The sequence below is a fragment of the Anas acuta genome, chromosome 7, assembly GCF_963932015.1.
Source record: "Anas acuta chromosome 7, bAnaAcu1.1, whole genome shotgun sequence".
Lineage (NCBI taxonomy): Eukaryota > Metazoa > Chordata > Aves > Anseriformes > Anatidae > Anas > Anas acuta.
Genome location: NC_088985.1, coordinates 21,302,861 through 21,320,300, shown reverse-complemented (window position 1 = coordinate 21,320,300; position 17,440 = coordinate 21,302,861). Strand labels below are relative to the sequence as shown.

The 17,440-nt window shown below is 39.9% G+C and overlaps 1 protein-coding gene across 3 annotated transcripts in view; it reads right to left on the bottom strand.

Annotated features, from left to right (window-relative positions):
- PCGF5 (polycomb group ring finger 5) overlaps positions 1-17,440 on the bottom strand; it is a 59,513-nt gene that overhangs the window by 23,375 nt on the left and 18,698 nt on the right. For 2 of the 3 annotated variants that reach the window (XM_068687979.1, XM_068687981.1), the window contains exons 1-2: positions 10,135-10,271; positions 9,384-9,693 (exon numbers count right to left, since the gene is read on the bottom strand). In XM_068687979.1, the coding sequence (XP_068544080.1) occupies positions 9,384-9,495 (112 nt within the window). In that variant the 5' untranslated portion in view covers positions 9,496-9,693; positions 10,135-10,271. Of the gene's footprint in view, positions 1-9,383; positions 9,694-10,134; positions 10,272-17,440 lie in introns of those variants that run through there. The other variant, XM_068687980.1, reaches the window with a different exon arrangement.

Here is a 17,440-nt window from a genome sequence, read left to right as displayed (position 1 = left end):
ATCACTTCAGATGATCTGAAAATGATTCGCCTGCATTGTTTGCTTTCCAACAGAGTTGTTGGCAACTGAAAATACTGTTGTAAATACTGCTTTTAAGAGAAAAGTTCATAGAAATTGTACACAGGTTCAAAGTAGCTATGCTTCCCTTTTGACTTATGGCCTTCAAAAGCAGTGACAGAAAATACAGTAAACCTTTAATACTTGAACCTTACCATGAAAAATCAGGATCATGACCACTGCAAGTCTAAATGAACCAAAACCAACAACAGTCTGAATTTAAAACCCAATAAACTGAAACTAAACTAAAGAAGGTGCTACACCACTGTTGCTTCCAAATGATTAATTACAGACTTCAGATTTTACTGTCATTAATAAGAAAATGGAACATGACCTGACGAGAATAAATATACCTGCTATTATTACTGTGTTATAACATTCGGAATGGAGGTAAACTCAATCCCCTGTTTATTATTACTCTACCTAAACTAGAACAAGATCTCTTCAGTAAATGGACTAAGAAAAAAAACAAATCGACTGCTGCAATTGCAGTATGTTTTCTGCTGAAACACTGTTATTTCTTTCATCAATTACTTAAAGAACTAAAATCACCTCTAAAGCAAACTAGTAAATCTTAATTATTTGAAAATCTTTAAGAATAATCTTGGTGCTTTTTAAAAAACAAACAAACAAACAAACAACAACAACAAAACACCAGCAACAAACATCTAACAAGATAGGTCTGCACTTACCTTTACCTTAGAATGCCCAGAAGAGTTATTACACTTAGCTGACTCTGGTAATACACACAGGTATTAAACCTCTGTGTAGGTGTTTTTGTTTGTTTGTTTGTTTTCCCCCTCAAACTGGTTAAAAACACTGACTGAAGGACATCAACTTCATAGATTTTTTTGCAATTGCAATGAACTTTATCCTTTAAGTCTGACAGGCAGAGCTCTGACTAGCTCTTGGCACTCTCCCCATGCTAAATGGCTCTAGCAGTGCTGGATGCATGACAAATTGCTGATGATCTGGTAAAATGAGTTCAGAAAGCCCAGAAGTCCTGCCAAACAAGTCCAGTAAGTGAGGCACAATGCTGTCCTCTACACACGGGGTCCCCAGAACAGAGCTGAGAACTGTGATGTTATGAGAGCACAGTTCAACCCTCAGGACACAAGTATGTTTTTTCTTAAACTCGAGGTGTGAGGTATTTAGCACTGGCATACAGATACAAGAACCTGTAATCACAGAACTCTTCTTATATCACATAATTTTTATAATTTACTGCATTTACTGCATTAATTTACATTACTGCACCTAATTGATTTTTGCACATGCATTTCCTAACACTTCCCCAGGGTAAGAAATCTAGTGAAGATAAGTGAGCCTGAATCAGTGAGCCTGTGTTCTATACCTACAAGACTTTTTCACTTTTCTATATTCTTTTTGTAACTAATGCTCAAAAACAAAACACAAAACACCTTGCTACTACACTATTTTCATATGAAGATTTTAAAATCAGGTCCCTTAGACTTTAAGTGGTCAATACACTTACATGTAGAATACATGCAGAATACTAAGAGTTTCATCACCCAAACAGAAGTATCCCTGCCAGTCCAACAGAGCACTTAAGGACATGCTTAAATTAAAGCACAAGTCCCAATAACTTTTAGACCATATATTTTATACACAGAGATTTGTAAAAAAAAAATTTTGTTAACATGACTGAGAGAAACAGATGCTGAGGAACAAATAGAAGCCCTACCAGAGTCCTCACATGAATTACTTGCAAACAGCCAACAACAGCATTTGAGTATTTATAATGTACAGAGACAGATTTTCATTAGCTGGCCAAACAACATTGTTTAATACCCTCTAAAAATATTCCTGCTTATCTTCAAACATTAATTACTGTACCTTTACTTTTTAGATACTATGAATAGTCCTGAAGATTACCCTCCCTCCTCCCCACCCCCCCAAACGGCTCAAGAACATGCCACGTCATTTGAATAGAAAAAAACAGTCAGTATGGCTGATTAATATGAAATTTTGATACACTGCTCATGAGAAAGCTAGGGTGAAGTAAGCTTTTCTTTCTGAAACAGGCAGTCCAAGTATTGAGTAATTCATTTATCTTGCTCTTCTTGAGCAAAGAAAAACAAGGTAACCAAAAAAAAAGGTCCTACTCTGAGCACAATAGGAAAATCAAAAGAGAAGACAATGTGGCACAAAACCATGATGGAGAAGGCTCTTTAGTTTATACTATAATATACTATGTACTATAATCCCTGTTTAAAAAAAATAAAAAAGAAAGGAAAGGAAACATAAGACCGTGTGAAAACATTTATTTTTTGCAAGACTTTTTATTGAAGATAGTCTAGAAAAGGAAGTATTGCCATGAATGACAGTAATTCACTGAAGAAAATTAGATCTATCCCATTCATTAACAAAGGAGGTGCTTTCTACTTCATAACAAAAAACAAAACAAAACAAAACAAAAAAAAAAAACAGGACATTTTTGGGGGCACAACTATTCTGTGTAATTGAGGTAAAGAACACCAAAGCAATTAAGTGTAGAGATATTAGGACTAGGTGATATAAATCAAATGTATAAAAAAATAATTTATTAAGCCTGAAATCAAAAGATAGCATAAGTCTGAAACAAAAGTTGTACAACAAGCACTTTGTAGACAACTTGAGTGAGAATCTAAATAACCATATTTTGCCCAAGCTTCACAGGAATCTGTGAAACATGCTGCTGTCAACCAAGCTCTTCAAGCGCAGCTTCTGGTATCTCATAATCTTGGTATCTACACCATGCTGAAGATGGAGATGATACTCTACCTTTGTCAGGAGAAACTGTACCAATTACTGGCACATGATGACAACACTGATGAGAACTACAAGGCTAAGAATTGCTTGTTATCTTGGAAATGCCATTAATTGGATATTCTCAATTTAAAAATATGTGGGGGGAAAAAAGCTGAGAAGCTAGTATGATGACTAAATCATTAAGTCTAACATAGTCACAAATAATGGCCATATGGAAATTCAGCTGAAAGTTGTTGCGGTAAGTAACATAAGAGTTTGGTTTATCGTAGACCTTATCTGACTTGCCTTTACAAAACTGAGTTTAGGGATAAATCTGTTTCAGTAAAGAACAGCAAGTGAAATGGAATTCCTCTTGTGTTAACTCTTATAATAAAGTGGTTGGTCTTTAATTTATTATTTTTTTTGTAAGCCTCCTTTTTGGTAGGATCAGCAGTGTCTCTGTGTTTTCAGTTTTTCTTACCTGATGCCAATTCTCAGTAATTGATAAAGAACAAAAAATTTGGAAGAAATGTTACAAACATAGTTGGCATTTGTCAATATTGATTTTGGAACTGATAGGCCCTAAGCCTATCTTATTCGGAAAATGTATTGAAATAGAAACTCTAAAAAGTATATCACAAAAAGTTTTTCAAAATGATTACCATTGGCTTGGTATCAATACAATAGTGTGTTGTTTTTTTTTTCTTTTTTTTTCCTGTAATCAGTTAGTGCTAGCCTCCTTCAGAAAACGTTTCCCTGTGTTTCAAGAAAGGTGTGTCTGAAATGCTTTGAGGAGAATTTGATTCCCTCTGCTTGCTCTTGGGATCTTGGCTCCATTCATGATAGAGACGTTCTTGAAGTCTGTGATGAGATGACAGTGATCCTTTGAAAAGGACACATTGATCCAACTTGCAAAGATATTTTACACATGGCTTTGTGTTTGTTTTCCAAACTAACAGAACTTGTATGAACCATGACTTCCATTTACACCCAGAAGGAATTTGAAATCATTATTGTTCTGAAGAACTCTATGCCACAGGATGATAGGCAACTAATACATTTACTGGTGATTGACTACCTAAACCTCCCAAATACTGAACACTGCTAACCAATAAAGCCCACTAAAATCCAAACTGACATAACTTAAAGAGCTATTTATAAGACAAACTAATCTATAGAAAAGAACTGAATTCCTCAGTCTGAATATATTTATGTGCTCTCTTAATACCTTTTTTCAGAGAAGGTGGCAGCCTTAAAAGCCATGGGGGTTCAAGAAAGACACTAATGAATAATGAAGAACTCAATCTTCAGTGTAAGTAGATCTTGGAGCAGAATACATACAGACAAAACATGATAAAGAATTATGAATCGTAAGCCAGCCCTGTATGGATGTATTCCCTATGCCAACTAAGATAAAGATCTGGACCAAGTATTTGTACAGCCAACACAAAACATGAGGTCACCTTATATGAGGAAAACTTGAAATCATAAATCAATACTGTAGCAATCAAAAACAACTTTTGTTTTTTCCCTCACTTAAAGTTATGCTGCTATGCTCACTTGCCTGACAAAAGCTAAATGTGATTTACTGATAGCAATGTAGTCAAAAATACATATAAATTCTAGTACTCAAGAATAATGAACTGATATGCGATACTCTTAGTAGGAGGAAGATAATCAACCAGTATTTTTAGATATGATAGGTATAATCTTCCTCTTCTCAATATGATACACTGAACATTTTTCAAAGCCTGTCACTTTGAAGTTTCAGAGAACGCAATGAAGTCTAAGCGTTGGGTGAAAAGGGTAGGGAAAAAAAGGCAATCCTTAAACAAAATTAAATTACGTGTATATTTAATTTACCACTTCAGGAAAAAAAAATATCTTTAATACTTCTGGTACAGATTAACAAAAGGTGTACAGTTTGTAGAATCTTGAGGTATGTGCTGCACATACCAGTGAAATGAGGACATGTATTTCCTGGTTGTACTATGACACATCAGATGAGCCATAATAAAAGTTAAACTCACGTAAGATGATTTACTACAATTGATAAAAGTGTTTGTGTGACATATGCTAATTGGCTGGCAACCATAGCATACTACACAATGCTGCTTTTTCCAATACAGCGATATCTAGTTCACGCATTCTTTTAGATCCTTGTACTTAGCTAAAATTTACAGATACAAGTGTCAGGACTGTGCTGTATGCCATCTTACACAAACAAGAAAGTACATATCTTGTGCATCTCTAGATACATATTGTTCAATAAGAAGAGGATATTTTTAAAATGCCAATTGCCAAAGTACCAAAATAAAATTTCAAACTGCATTTTTCTTCAAAATATTCTAAAAGAGAAAGTTTAATTAGTTAGTTGTGGGATAATTTTTTTTTTGTCAGAACTCATCCTTTGAATTCTTCTAACGACCTCCTCTCCCAAAATTAATCACTCCTTCAGGCACGGAGTAAAGGAGAAGAACAGGATATGCACAGCTGGAGCATATAGCAAGATCTGAAAAACACTCAAGTTGCAAGATTACTGATTTTATACTGAAAATTTTATCTCTGGTTGATTTCCTGAAGGGAGGGTATTTCTAAAGGTCCTAGACTGCACTGGTTGACATTTTCTCCTCTAGCTGCTAGAGGAGCCAGGTAGAAGTAATGCATCACTTCATCTGCTCTTCATGAATAGTGAAAAAATGGTGATGAATACGGCCACAGGTGGCAGTTTGCCTCATGCTGACAACAAGATGACTGAATTCAGGATTTTGAGGAAGACTATAAAGTTGAAAAACAGAGTTAAGATTCTTAACTTCAGGAGATGTTTCAGAACTTCAGCGTCTTTAAGCCACTGCTAGTCAGAATTCCCAAGGAGGCAGTCATTACAAAGAGAGGCACCCAGGAGGGCTGGCTGTTTTTTAAATAAAATTTATTCAGACATAAAGAGCTAACCACCCCATTGTACAGGGAATTATTGTCAGAACTGCCTAGTGCGCAAGAGCTGCTTGGTACACAAACTTCATAATTAGTACACAAAAAGAAAACATATATGAAGTGGAAACAACAACGAGAAACAAAAGGATATAAAATCATTGTGTGGGTACTTAGAAAATTAAGAAGGCCAAAACCCAGCCAGAACTAAAACTAATGAGAGACTTGAGGGGTTTCTACAAGTAGGCTAGTAGCTGTATGAAGTTCAGAGAAAATGCGTGTCAGTTAAGGAATGAGGGACACAACTCAGGAATAGATCTGAAAGGTTTTGAGTTCCTCAGTGTCTTTTTTGCCTTGGTCTTCATAGTCAAAGTCTGAACTCAGATCTTCATGAATACCAGCATAATTTGGGAAGGAGAGGTATGACCAGCAGCCAGGGAGCAGCACGTTAAGGTCTACATACAAAAACTGGACATATTCAAAAATACAAGCGAAGTACGATTCACTAAGCTGAAAGCTTATCACTATAATCATGGTGGTTATGGAAGGTACCTGACTGACTGAAAAATGGTAGTGTGTTCTGCCCACCTTTAAGAAAGATGAGAAGGATGACTGGCGAAACTATAGCTAAATAGCCCCCCCTAACTCCCCAGAAAGATGGCAGAACATGTCATGTCCCTTGAATCAATTTCCAACCATACAAGGGAGGAAAAGGCAATCAAGAATAGTCAACACAGGTTTACCAAAAGCAAATCATGGTCAAAGCTAATAGGTGATCTAAATAAGCCTATACTATGTGAATTGCAATGGACACCATCTCTTCCTAGCAGTGGCAAATGGTATAACAGTCAATGGTTACAAGTTGTTGCTTGGTAGGACATTCAGTGCAGCACTGGAAGAGCTCTCCAATTTTCACAACTCAACTATTCAGAGCCATAGCTTGACCCAGTACAGTGCTGGCAACTGAACTGTTTCACACATGAGGTTGGCCTACACAACCTCCGGATGTCTCTTCCAACCAGCATCTCTATAATTGTATAAACAGTCTGACATATTTTAGGGCACTAAGGAATGTTCCTGAGGAAAGTTTATTTTCCAATCTTTGTAAGTGCACACTGTGCTAAACAATGAAGTGACTCAGGAGACAGATAATGGGACATACTCACTAGCTCACATCTAGCCTGCTTCAACCAGTAGCTCTTTAAAATCCTTGACAATTATGTAACAGGCTAGAAAAAAAATGTCTCAGTACATATGGCAAAATCATCTGGTGAAAGTAGCAAAAAAGAAATGAAGCAGTGAATTTGTAGAATAATGCATTATTCTTACAGTATTTCAAGTGTTTCCTTTCCAAGAAACAGGAAAAAATTATACTACTGATGCCTACGTCACATTTAATCTTCCCAGTATTAGTGGAGTTCAGTTGTCTGTCTAGCATTCGCAAAAAAATCATCAGAAACATTGTTTATTAAAAAGGCACAGACTTCTAAGAGCAGAAATTCACCACTTAACATGTGATCAGGGAACCCAGATGTGAATTAACCACTAACTGATTTGGTTACTATTCATCACATTAGTTACTAAGATCACCAGAGAACATCTATGTTGATACAGGTTTGCCATCTTGTCCAGACTAATACATTGTATTCCCAGTATCCAAAGAGTTTATCCTCCTTCTTAAACTGTTAATATCTGCGGATTTTCATCACTCATGCACTGCTGTTTCGAATCATAGTAATCAGCAGTACAAGACAAAGCACCAAAGGACAGTTAAAATTGTTATTAACATGTGATAACTTTTTGGATATAACTGAAGAATAATGACTACACTTCAATATATATATGTGTATGTCTATTTTTGCAAAGCCAAACTGTAAAAAAAGATTGCCAGAGTATCTTGAACTCTGCAAAACACATATCACCTCTTCCTCTACAGACACAAGGCTTCTGTATCAACAGGTTTCTTGTTTTTCCTTTTCATCATTGTAAACTTCATATTTTGGCAAGTAAGCTGCTTTAAAGAAACACCATCTTCTTTCTTGCATTTCTAGTTAACGACCCCAACACATGGCAGCTTTTGTGCAAGGAGACCTGTGCAGCTACATGGAAGCTCAGCAACCTTCACTTGCACTAATTTGGCTACAGAGCTGGGGACTAGGCAGCAAGAGAACTGACTCAGGGAAGAGCTCAAAATCCACAAGTGAACAAAAGAAACAGATGCTGTTGAGAAAAAATGCTTCTCCTGCCATTATTGTTTTGCAATGGGAGTAAAAGTAAATAAACAAAAAATTATATATAAACAGAAAGATTCCATAACAAAAACAAGTTTTTGTTCTATTTTTAAAGTCTGAGTTGATTTCTGATGCAACTTTTTTGCTTCACCCTAATCTTTTAAAAGTTACTACTGTTCATTAAACTTCAACTATAAAAAGATTAACTAATGCTGAAACTATTCCACCTTCTTTAAAGGGAAAGATAATACAATAATAGCTAATATACTTCTCCCCATTTTATTTCAAGATATTATATGGGTGTTTTGCTTAACTTCGTTTGTCCTGCAGTTAAATTCCTTCACCAAATAACTCAGAAGAATAATACCACAAAACAGTTTATAAGCCTTAGTAGATATTAGACTTTAAAAAAAAAATAATTTCAGAATTATTTTTCCTCAAAAGCTAATAATAATATAACAAGAAACAATATGGCCTCACTACTATGAACAACCTATAGGAACGATAGGTTTTAATTCTTTATGTACTTGATATAGTAATGACCATAACACAAACGGCTTGATATACTTAGTACTATAATGTAAAAAATAACAACTACAATAACAACTACAAGAACAACACTGCACAAAAACAACAGGAAATTCTAAAACAAGGCTTTAACTGGTAGTTACTATAGGTTTAAAAATGGGAAGTCTACTAAAAAACATGTAGTTCCCCTTACTCTTTTCTAGGACAGTTCAATTTTTTTCTTTGGAAATATGCCAAATTCTCAAGAAGGTCCAAGTGAACTGTTTTATATTTGGGAATAAATCTAAGAAACTCATGCAACTAAGTAACTCCACTTATGAAAGTGAGCCCACTGAGTCTGATACAAGCATTCATATGTTTAATATCATTCATACAAATATTTTAGAAGCATTAGGAAGCAGAAGACAACCTGAACAATTTCTTCTGGGTCAATTTCAAAGAGATCTACTCTCTAAATATGTTGTCAACTTTCAAGTATTTCTACTTAGTGTGCCATGGAACGCCTTAGAAATATTAGCTAGTACTGACCAAACTGGTGTATGCATAGCACTTGCTGCCAACAGATACAGCAGCATAAGTTTCAAAGGCAGACTAGCTACATTATCAAAATACCACGCCCAAACTAATGATCTTGCATCTGATCGGCCAGGCCACAGCGATCTTGGTGCTGGATCCAGCACAATCACCACTACCTTGGAAGAAAGGAAAAGGGCATCTTCACTCTGCAATTTGTTAAGGGGAGCTGGTATGGCCTCGAGATGACCCAAAGGGCAGAGCAGCGTCTAGGACAACCCCCCAGAAACCGCACAGAGATCAAATCAAGCATCAAACCAAACTTCAAGGAAGCATCACCGATGAAGGAAGGATGTTCTGCAAAGTACTTACAGGTATGGAGGCACTCCGTTACCGTAGTTGGCTTGATGAGATAGCCTTTACAGATATAACAGGTGATATGGGGATTGAAATCTTTCACCAAGTGCTTCCTCTGAGTAGCCATTCGTGGGGCAGGGAAGGCTGGCGGAGCGCTCTGGGCCAGCGGAGCAAATCCGGGAGGCGTCGACGCCCGCGGTTCAGCAGAGCTGCGGCGCTGCTCCGTGCGGCGGGGCTGCTCCGGGCATTTGCTCGCGGCTCGGGCGCTCTCAGGGGGCCATGGCTCATGCCTCGGGCTCCTGCGTCAGGCCGGCCGCTCCCATACCTGTGGCACACGTGGGGAGGGAGAAGCCGCGTGAGCCGAGCACCGCGCCGCCCGCCGCGCCTCCCCGCCGCCCGGGCGTCGCCATGGGCTCGGCGGGGCCGCCCGGGTCGCCGTTTACGTAACGGCCCGGCCGAGCTCCGAGACCGCGACCGCCCGGGCCGGGCCGCGCTGACAGGTGCACGCCGCCGGCCCGCCGCCCTCGCCCCGCCGCTGCCCCCCAGGCCCCGCGGGGAGGGGCCGGGCCCTGCCCTCCGTCCCCTCCTGCCCTCCGCTCCGCTCCCCTCCGCCCCGGCGCAGCGCCGCGGCCCGGCCCTCCCCCGGGGGCAGCGGAGCGGCCGCCGCCCCGAGCCCCCGCTCTCCCCGCTCCCCGCCCCGTCTCGCCCCGTCCCGTCCCGGCGCACCTGCGGCGCCCCCCCGCCGCCTCCCCGACCCCCGCCGTACCTGGCGGAGCCCCGCGGCCTCGGGCGGCCGCCGAGCGAAAGAGAAAGGGAAACGGCGTGCGGCTCCCGCCCCCGCCGAGCCCTCCTCCTTCCCTCCCGCCCTCCTTCCCTCCCTCCCCGCCAGGCTGCCGCGGCCGGTCCCAGGGCGGGCGGGCGGGCGGGACGGGCGCGCAGGCGCTGCTCCCCGGCCGAGCCCCGCAGCGCCGCTGCGGGGCCGGGAGCCGCCGGCAGCCCCCGGCTGCCGAGCCCAGGGGCAGGGGCAGGGGCAGGGGCAGGGCGGCCGCAGGTAAGCGCAGGAGCAGCGCGAAGCAGCCCGCGCCCCGGCGGCTCCCTCCTGCCCCGCTTCTGGGCTGCTTCTGGTCGCGGCAAGGTGAAGCCGAAAGGCAGCGCCCTGCCCGGCCCCCGCGGGCTCCGGAGGGGCAGCAGTGAAGGGCTGAGGCCCGCAGGCTGGAAGCACCGCTCCATGTGCTTCCCCGCGACGGAGCGGCCGGAGCAGCGCTCGGTGCACGCGAGAGCTGCCGCCGGCGTCAAACCCAGCTGCCGCCTGCCCCTCCGCCCGCAGAAACCCCGTCATACCGGGAGATTATTCATAACGCTAAGGGGCCCCGTGGTCTTTTTCAACTGCAGTATTTCTAGCAATTTGTTACACTTGTTTTAGCAACGATAACAAAAATGCAATGAGGCAATTCTCGTGCTGGCTGCAGGAGCCTCGTGTTGCCCGAGACCGTGCTGGGTCTTGGCTTCTCTGTCCTCGTCTGAAACCCTCAGCTGGCAGCGGCCCTCCCGTCCTGTCCGTCCTTCGTCCTCGGCCATGTGCCACAGGTACCTTCAGCCCGCCCCGGCCACCCTTCCTGCCTCCGAAGCCCTCACAGATCTTCATCCACACCAGCTCAGCTGCCAGGCTCAGCCAGGTGCGCTGAGCTATTAGCGTCACAGTTACAGGGCAATGGCGAATGCATGGTAAATCTGACGGACAGTAAATTGACACAACGTGCATAATTTTTCCGGATAAAATTATCATCTTGTATGACATTATTTCTCCACCACATGAGCAGGAGCTTAAAAGCTAAAAATAATTTGCAGAAACATCTGTAGCTTAAGAAAATGTTGTATTTTGATGGGTTTGCCCATCTATTGTGAACCACTTTGCATTATTATACCCTAAAACACTCTGCCCAGTCAAAGGTTAGAGAGTACTTAACTCTAAAAGGAAAAATATTCAACAATGAGTATATTTATATGATGGTAAATGCAGGGAAAACGGGAAAAAATATTTTTAATTTAAGTAAAAAAATGCAAAAACTGAAAAATACTAATATTTTAAATTGTCTTTTCTTAGTCATGTAGAAAAAAAAATAAGCTATTTTTCTTACTAACTTTGGAATTCTTAGTTTTAAAAATCTGTCATCTTCACAAAGTATGATGTTAGTGATTTTTTAAAGAACACTGAAATGGAACTAAGACACTGAGCATACCCATACTTGAAAGAGGAACTTGGAGGAAGCACTGTCTTGAAAGTTAGCAAGATTGTTTCTAAATTGACATTACTCATTTGAAAACAAAGCTTATGAAGTGTGTTACTAGGAGAGAGAATACAAATTCTTTTTCATATAAATATTTTACTTAGCGAAACTGAGTAGGTTAGTCAGTAGCCATGTTCTGTCAGTTTCACAGAAGTTGACAATTTCTGAATGAGCGTGGGAGTGGCCAAGCTTGGGGAGTGGACTGAGCACAACAGTGCCTTACTAATCTTCCACACATTTAAAACAAACATCTGCTGATGCTCTCCTGGCTGTTTCAACATGGCTGTGGCCAGTAAGACTTTTTTTAAAAATAAACTGGATTCTAAGTTTGAAATTTCAAAACATGGTTTATCAAATCTCCTCACTAGAAAACAAACAAACAAGAAAAAATTTTCTAAACAAATATATCAGCTAGGCTTGTGCTTACACAATAATGGACACAATTTTCTATCCAAGCACGTTAAAAACAGTTTTACATCATTATTATTATGTGTAGCCCATAAAGTAATAATTGCACAGCAGTCATGATACTTCGAAACATACACTGGGTAGGGATTCCCACAAGCCATACTGATACTTCTCTGTTAAGGGGTTCCTGCCACATGCCAGGTGAAGGACATATGACACATTCTTGCTTCATCTCTCTAAAATTTAGGAGCTTGGTCCTGCTGCCACCAAGCTGTATTTATGAGCTGTTGAGTACTTTTAACTCTGAAAACCAAAAGAGCTGAGGCACTCAGCACCTTTCAAGACCACAACATAAAGCACAAGTGAGAAGCATTGCAAAAGCTCTTGTTTCATTATCTGAGGAAAGCAGCATAACAAAGATCCTTAAATACTTATTCCTACTTTATATCAGGAGGTAGGAAGTTATATTAATATATGCTTGTGAATTCATTGTCATTTCAAAAGGAGTTAACTCCTAACACTGCATACAATACATATATTTAAAAACACAGGGCCATGTAAATGATGTGAGCATTCTGATCTACTTACTGCAGTTAGAGGGTAACAGACGTACAGTGTTTGAATCAAACAAAGTGGTCATTTTCATCATGTTAAGAGAGAAAATCAGAAAAATAAACATAGCTAGTTCTAGTAAATATATATCATGTATTAGCTACAGCAAATGTGTTGCTACAGAGTGGGTGATTATAGCCCTCAAGACAGTGATGAAAATACAGCTGCTCTCATTTCCCTGTGTTTCTTAAACCTCTGACTCCACTATTGACTGACTTGTACCATGTCCTCTAACACAATAATTACTTTTTTTTTTTTTTGAATCTGTTAAGTCCTTCTTTACATACATGAGCTAGTCTAACAAAAAATAAAGGTTTCTTTCTAAGCATTATCAAAGTAGAGGAGTGGTTTGTTGAATCCTGAAGAACCGCTAAATTATCCAATATAAAAAAGTAATTCTTTACATTCGTACAAATAAAATGTATCTCTTTAAAGGAGAAGCCAGCACACATAAGAACTTGTGAACTCCACATATTTCATTCTTTTTACTCATTAATGCAACTCTGACATTTTTGATGTAATATTGTCTCAAGTAAACTCCAGAGAGAAAATAAACATAGGTTGATAGAGCCAAGCTCTGAGTACCATTTAAAATGGGTGACTATTTCTAATTCTGCAAGTAAATCCATAAGAGCACAACCTTTCATCCATATAGAGCCCCACTGGAGTCTGTTTCTAGGCAAGTGTCCCATCACCCTCCAGTTATCCTTAGAGTTACCTAAGAATTACTGGGACACATCTGGTCTGGAAAATGAAAAAAAAAAAATCCCTGATTTTCTTAATAGACATTGTAGAACAATCTGAATGACATCTAGAGGGAAGCCATATCATTCACTTTCACTGAATATTGAGTCTCTACCCTTTTGATGGAAACACCACTTTATGACTCAAGTGCTCCTGTTGGAAGGGGCCTCTTGAGATCAGCTCTGCTTAAGCTGGGTCACCTGGAGATGGTTGTCCAGGGCTGTGTCTGGTCAGGTTCTGGACATCTCCACAGATGGAGACTCCACAACCTCTGGGCAATTAATTCCAGCGACTGACTACCATCACAGTTAAAAAACACTTTCTTGATTTCAGGTGGAATTTTGGGTGTTTCAATTTGTGCCCATTACCTCTTACCCTGTCAGTGTACTCACCTAAGCACACTTTGACTCCCTCATCTTCATTCCCTCCCATCAAGTATTTACAAACATTGTTAAGATTTTGCAGAGCCTTCTCTTCTCCAAGTGGAGCAGTCCCAGTGCCACCAGCCTCTCCTCACATGAAAGATGCTCCAACCACTTAGTCATCTTTGTGGCCCTGTCCTGGACTCACTCCGTATTTTTTTTGTACCATAGAGCCCAGAACTGGACACACAGCACTCCAGTTGTGGCCTTACAGATGCTGAACAGAGAGGAAGGATCACCTCCCTTGACCTGCTGAGAGCTTACTTGAAATTAACAAATATTTGCTCAGGTATGAATACTAATATATTGACATTATTTTGGCTTCAAAGGCAGTTCATCATTATGGTATACAGCCTTGCATTGTACCACAACAGTGTTTTTTCTTCTCTTCATATTTAATTGACTTTTGGTGACAAGGTGGAGAGGTGAGTTTGTCTTTGAACCATCAGAGATTGCTCACAGGGAGTGATGCAACAGCAGGACGGACACGAGGTGTGCAACCAAGAGGTTTCTCTGCATCCACTTGCTTGTGTGCTCAGTTTCAGAACAGGGGTCTGAGATGGCGTTAGGAACTGTTGGGAACTAAAACACTGGCAGTATCTTTAACCTCTCCTATTTTTTCCTTATGGGACACTGTAGTTTCACTTGGTTTTGGTCTCCTCTACATCACCTTCAGTTTCTTTCAGGGTATTTAAAAAATGTTTTGTGGCTTGTGGCTCTGTAGACTGAGGCGAAGTAGGCATTATTTCACAGTTGCCTGTGATTGTGGGGAACCACAGAGAATGACCAAAGCAGTGCTTTATAGTCCCATGTTTCACATAAATTCATAGCAATTCTGTGTAAATACCTGGGACAAGTAAAGGTCACACACTTTGGTAATGGCTTAAAGACAACACATAATTTGAAATGACCCAGTTTTAATTCAGCTGCTCTCCATGTACCACAAAGGTCTTGTGTCATTTTTTTGGTCTCTGCTATTGGCCACTTATTTCACTTCTGCTGCATAGTTTGTCAGTCTTTCTTTGAACTCATGGCCACCAGTCTGTGTTGCCATTGCTGCTCTTGTATAATCTCAGATACTTTTAACTACTTTACGTGTATTGCTATCCGATTATATGCTTCAGCCAATTCAGCTTCTTTTTACTCTGCTCTCTGCAACACTATCAACTGCTTATTCTGTGACTTTCCCAAGAAAATTTACTCAGGAATTAATGCCATCTCAAGCCCCCCTGTTACTGTACAATGGGCAAATATATAAATGAATAAATAGATCAGTGGCAATCAGAGACATGCTATCAGAAAAACTCAAGCACTGCAACATGCATAAGCCAACCTGAATATAGCTGCTGTCTGCACCAGCAAGACTGTGCCTCCTCCACAGATTTCCAGGATCTGTTGGTCATGTGAAGAATTCTTTGTCAACTCCCTATACGTATCCTTCCAGGGACAAAGCAGCTCTCTATCAGTATAACTGTATGCTCCAAGTCTTCTAATCAGTTCTCAGCAAAATCTATGCTTTTCCACAGGACTTCCTGATGTCTATTTGCTATATTTCAGTAACTTTTTTTAATCCTTGTTTCCATCAGCATCACATTTCTCCCATGCTATACTGCATGTTTACTATCTATACATATACTATATAGTTTTCAGTATTTTTTCCCTGAAAATATCATAGCCACTCACATCAACATATCACACAGCTCAACTAAACAATAACATGAAGTGCTCAAATAGCTTTAAAAGAGTGTCATCTTTCAGTCTCTGGGAGATGGAAAACAAACTGTAAGAACCCTCCAATGGCTCCTGCTAAAATTGTTACTAACAGATTTTGTTTCTTACAGTTGAAAGCTGGCAGGAATGCAAATCAAATTGTATCACACATGTCAAACAGCTTCACAATTATGCAATCAACTTGCACTGCAAATTAAAAACAAGACTTGCTACTAGATCTTAAGTCAAAACAAATTTAAAACTCCAATAAGCTCAGCAAAAGCAACCCTCAAGAAAGCCACTCATGCCAGTTACTATGGCAGAACTAGCAAAGAGGCTCAAAAGCAAATAGAGAAGTAGCAACAAAATTTCCTTATCTTTCACAAGACAAATTAATGATATTTAAAATGTCCTAGGGTTTGTTAAGTAAGTTAAGTACCCTACTTCAATTGATTTTCAACAGGAGTTGTATTTCTAGGCCTCTCAAGAATAAAACCTTTAACTTAATAACACAATGTTGGATGGACTCCATTTCATTTGCACTACATGGGAAGAGTCTCTTGTTCATGGGTATCATTATTTTGTTTGCCAATTAAAACAGTAGTCTTAACTTGAGGAAACCTAATATAGATACTTGTGAATTTCATTTTTAATTTCCTAAAATAGAGAGTGTTTTTTCTGGATAAATTATGTGAAAATAGGGAGCCGACCAAGATACTTGCATCTTAGCTTCACATCCTCATAGTGCATTTTTTAACAGCAGTTTAGCTTACATATTGAGCCAAACTCTGTGCAGCAGCATTTTCCATGTGATCCAGTCCATCCGATCATATGGCTACAGTCATACCTGAAGTTGGCCTACTGAGTTAGCTAAAGGCATTATCTGTGCATTTCCCTAAGCTTAAGCAAAAATAGAAACTTCATTTGTTTTGGATATTTGTAAAAGTTAGCATTAACAAATGAGAATCACTCCAGATAACATTTTACTAAAAGCATTGTCTTGAAATATTAATAATTTGTATCCAATATTCTGATGGCCAAAGATTAAGCAAAACTGATACTTTTAATTGAATTCTCATTTGAATAATGTACCAGTTTTAGGGTGAGACAAGCTCAGGATTCTAGCCAGAAGCTATTCTCAAGTGAACAATTGCTCCTCAGCCCCTAACTTGGCACCATATGCCAGTTCTGAAGTCATATTAGCTTAGGAAGTTAACAGTGCTAGTTTCCCAAATTTATTCCCACGACTGCAATAAATCATAAAAGTTTGCATAAGCAGTGTTTGACATTATCATCACCTGAGTTTTTGAAAAAAGAAATTATAAAACAATTCTGAGATATGCAGTTTTTTATTACTTTGTTCTATGATTACAAAATCATGGTCTTCAGACTCTGCCTACATGTAAACAGCATATTCTGGGTTGATGTGCATTTAATCAGACTGAGCATAAAATCAACCTGGAGCTGGAGCCTCTATTTACTACCCCTGCATCTTAAGCTGCCTCTCTGTGATGCTTAGAACTCAGCGGGGTGCTAACGAGACCACGTGGCTTTTGGCTGAGCAGGCTGTGGCAGTTTTGGACTCTCTTTTTAGGCTCTGGACAGAGCAAGACTGAGTCCCTCCCAGAATACAAAGAGTATACATAATGCTGCTTTCAAAAAGCTGTACTGTCTGCAGGAGTTCATTCTCCAATTACTAACTTGTCTGATCTCATCAGCTACACAGGATCATGAACTACTTCTGTAGGAAGAAAATTACGGTAAGAAATGCAGGTAATACTACAGGAAATTACATGCTTTTGAGTCAAAAAAAATTAAATATCTGTGCTTATAAGCACACTCACACAGTCAAGGCCCTTCTAGAGATACATTTGTTTGAATAAAATAC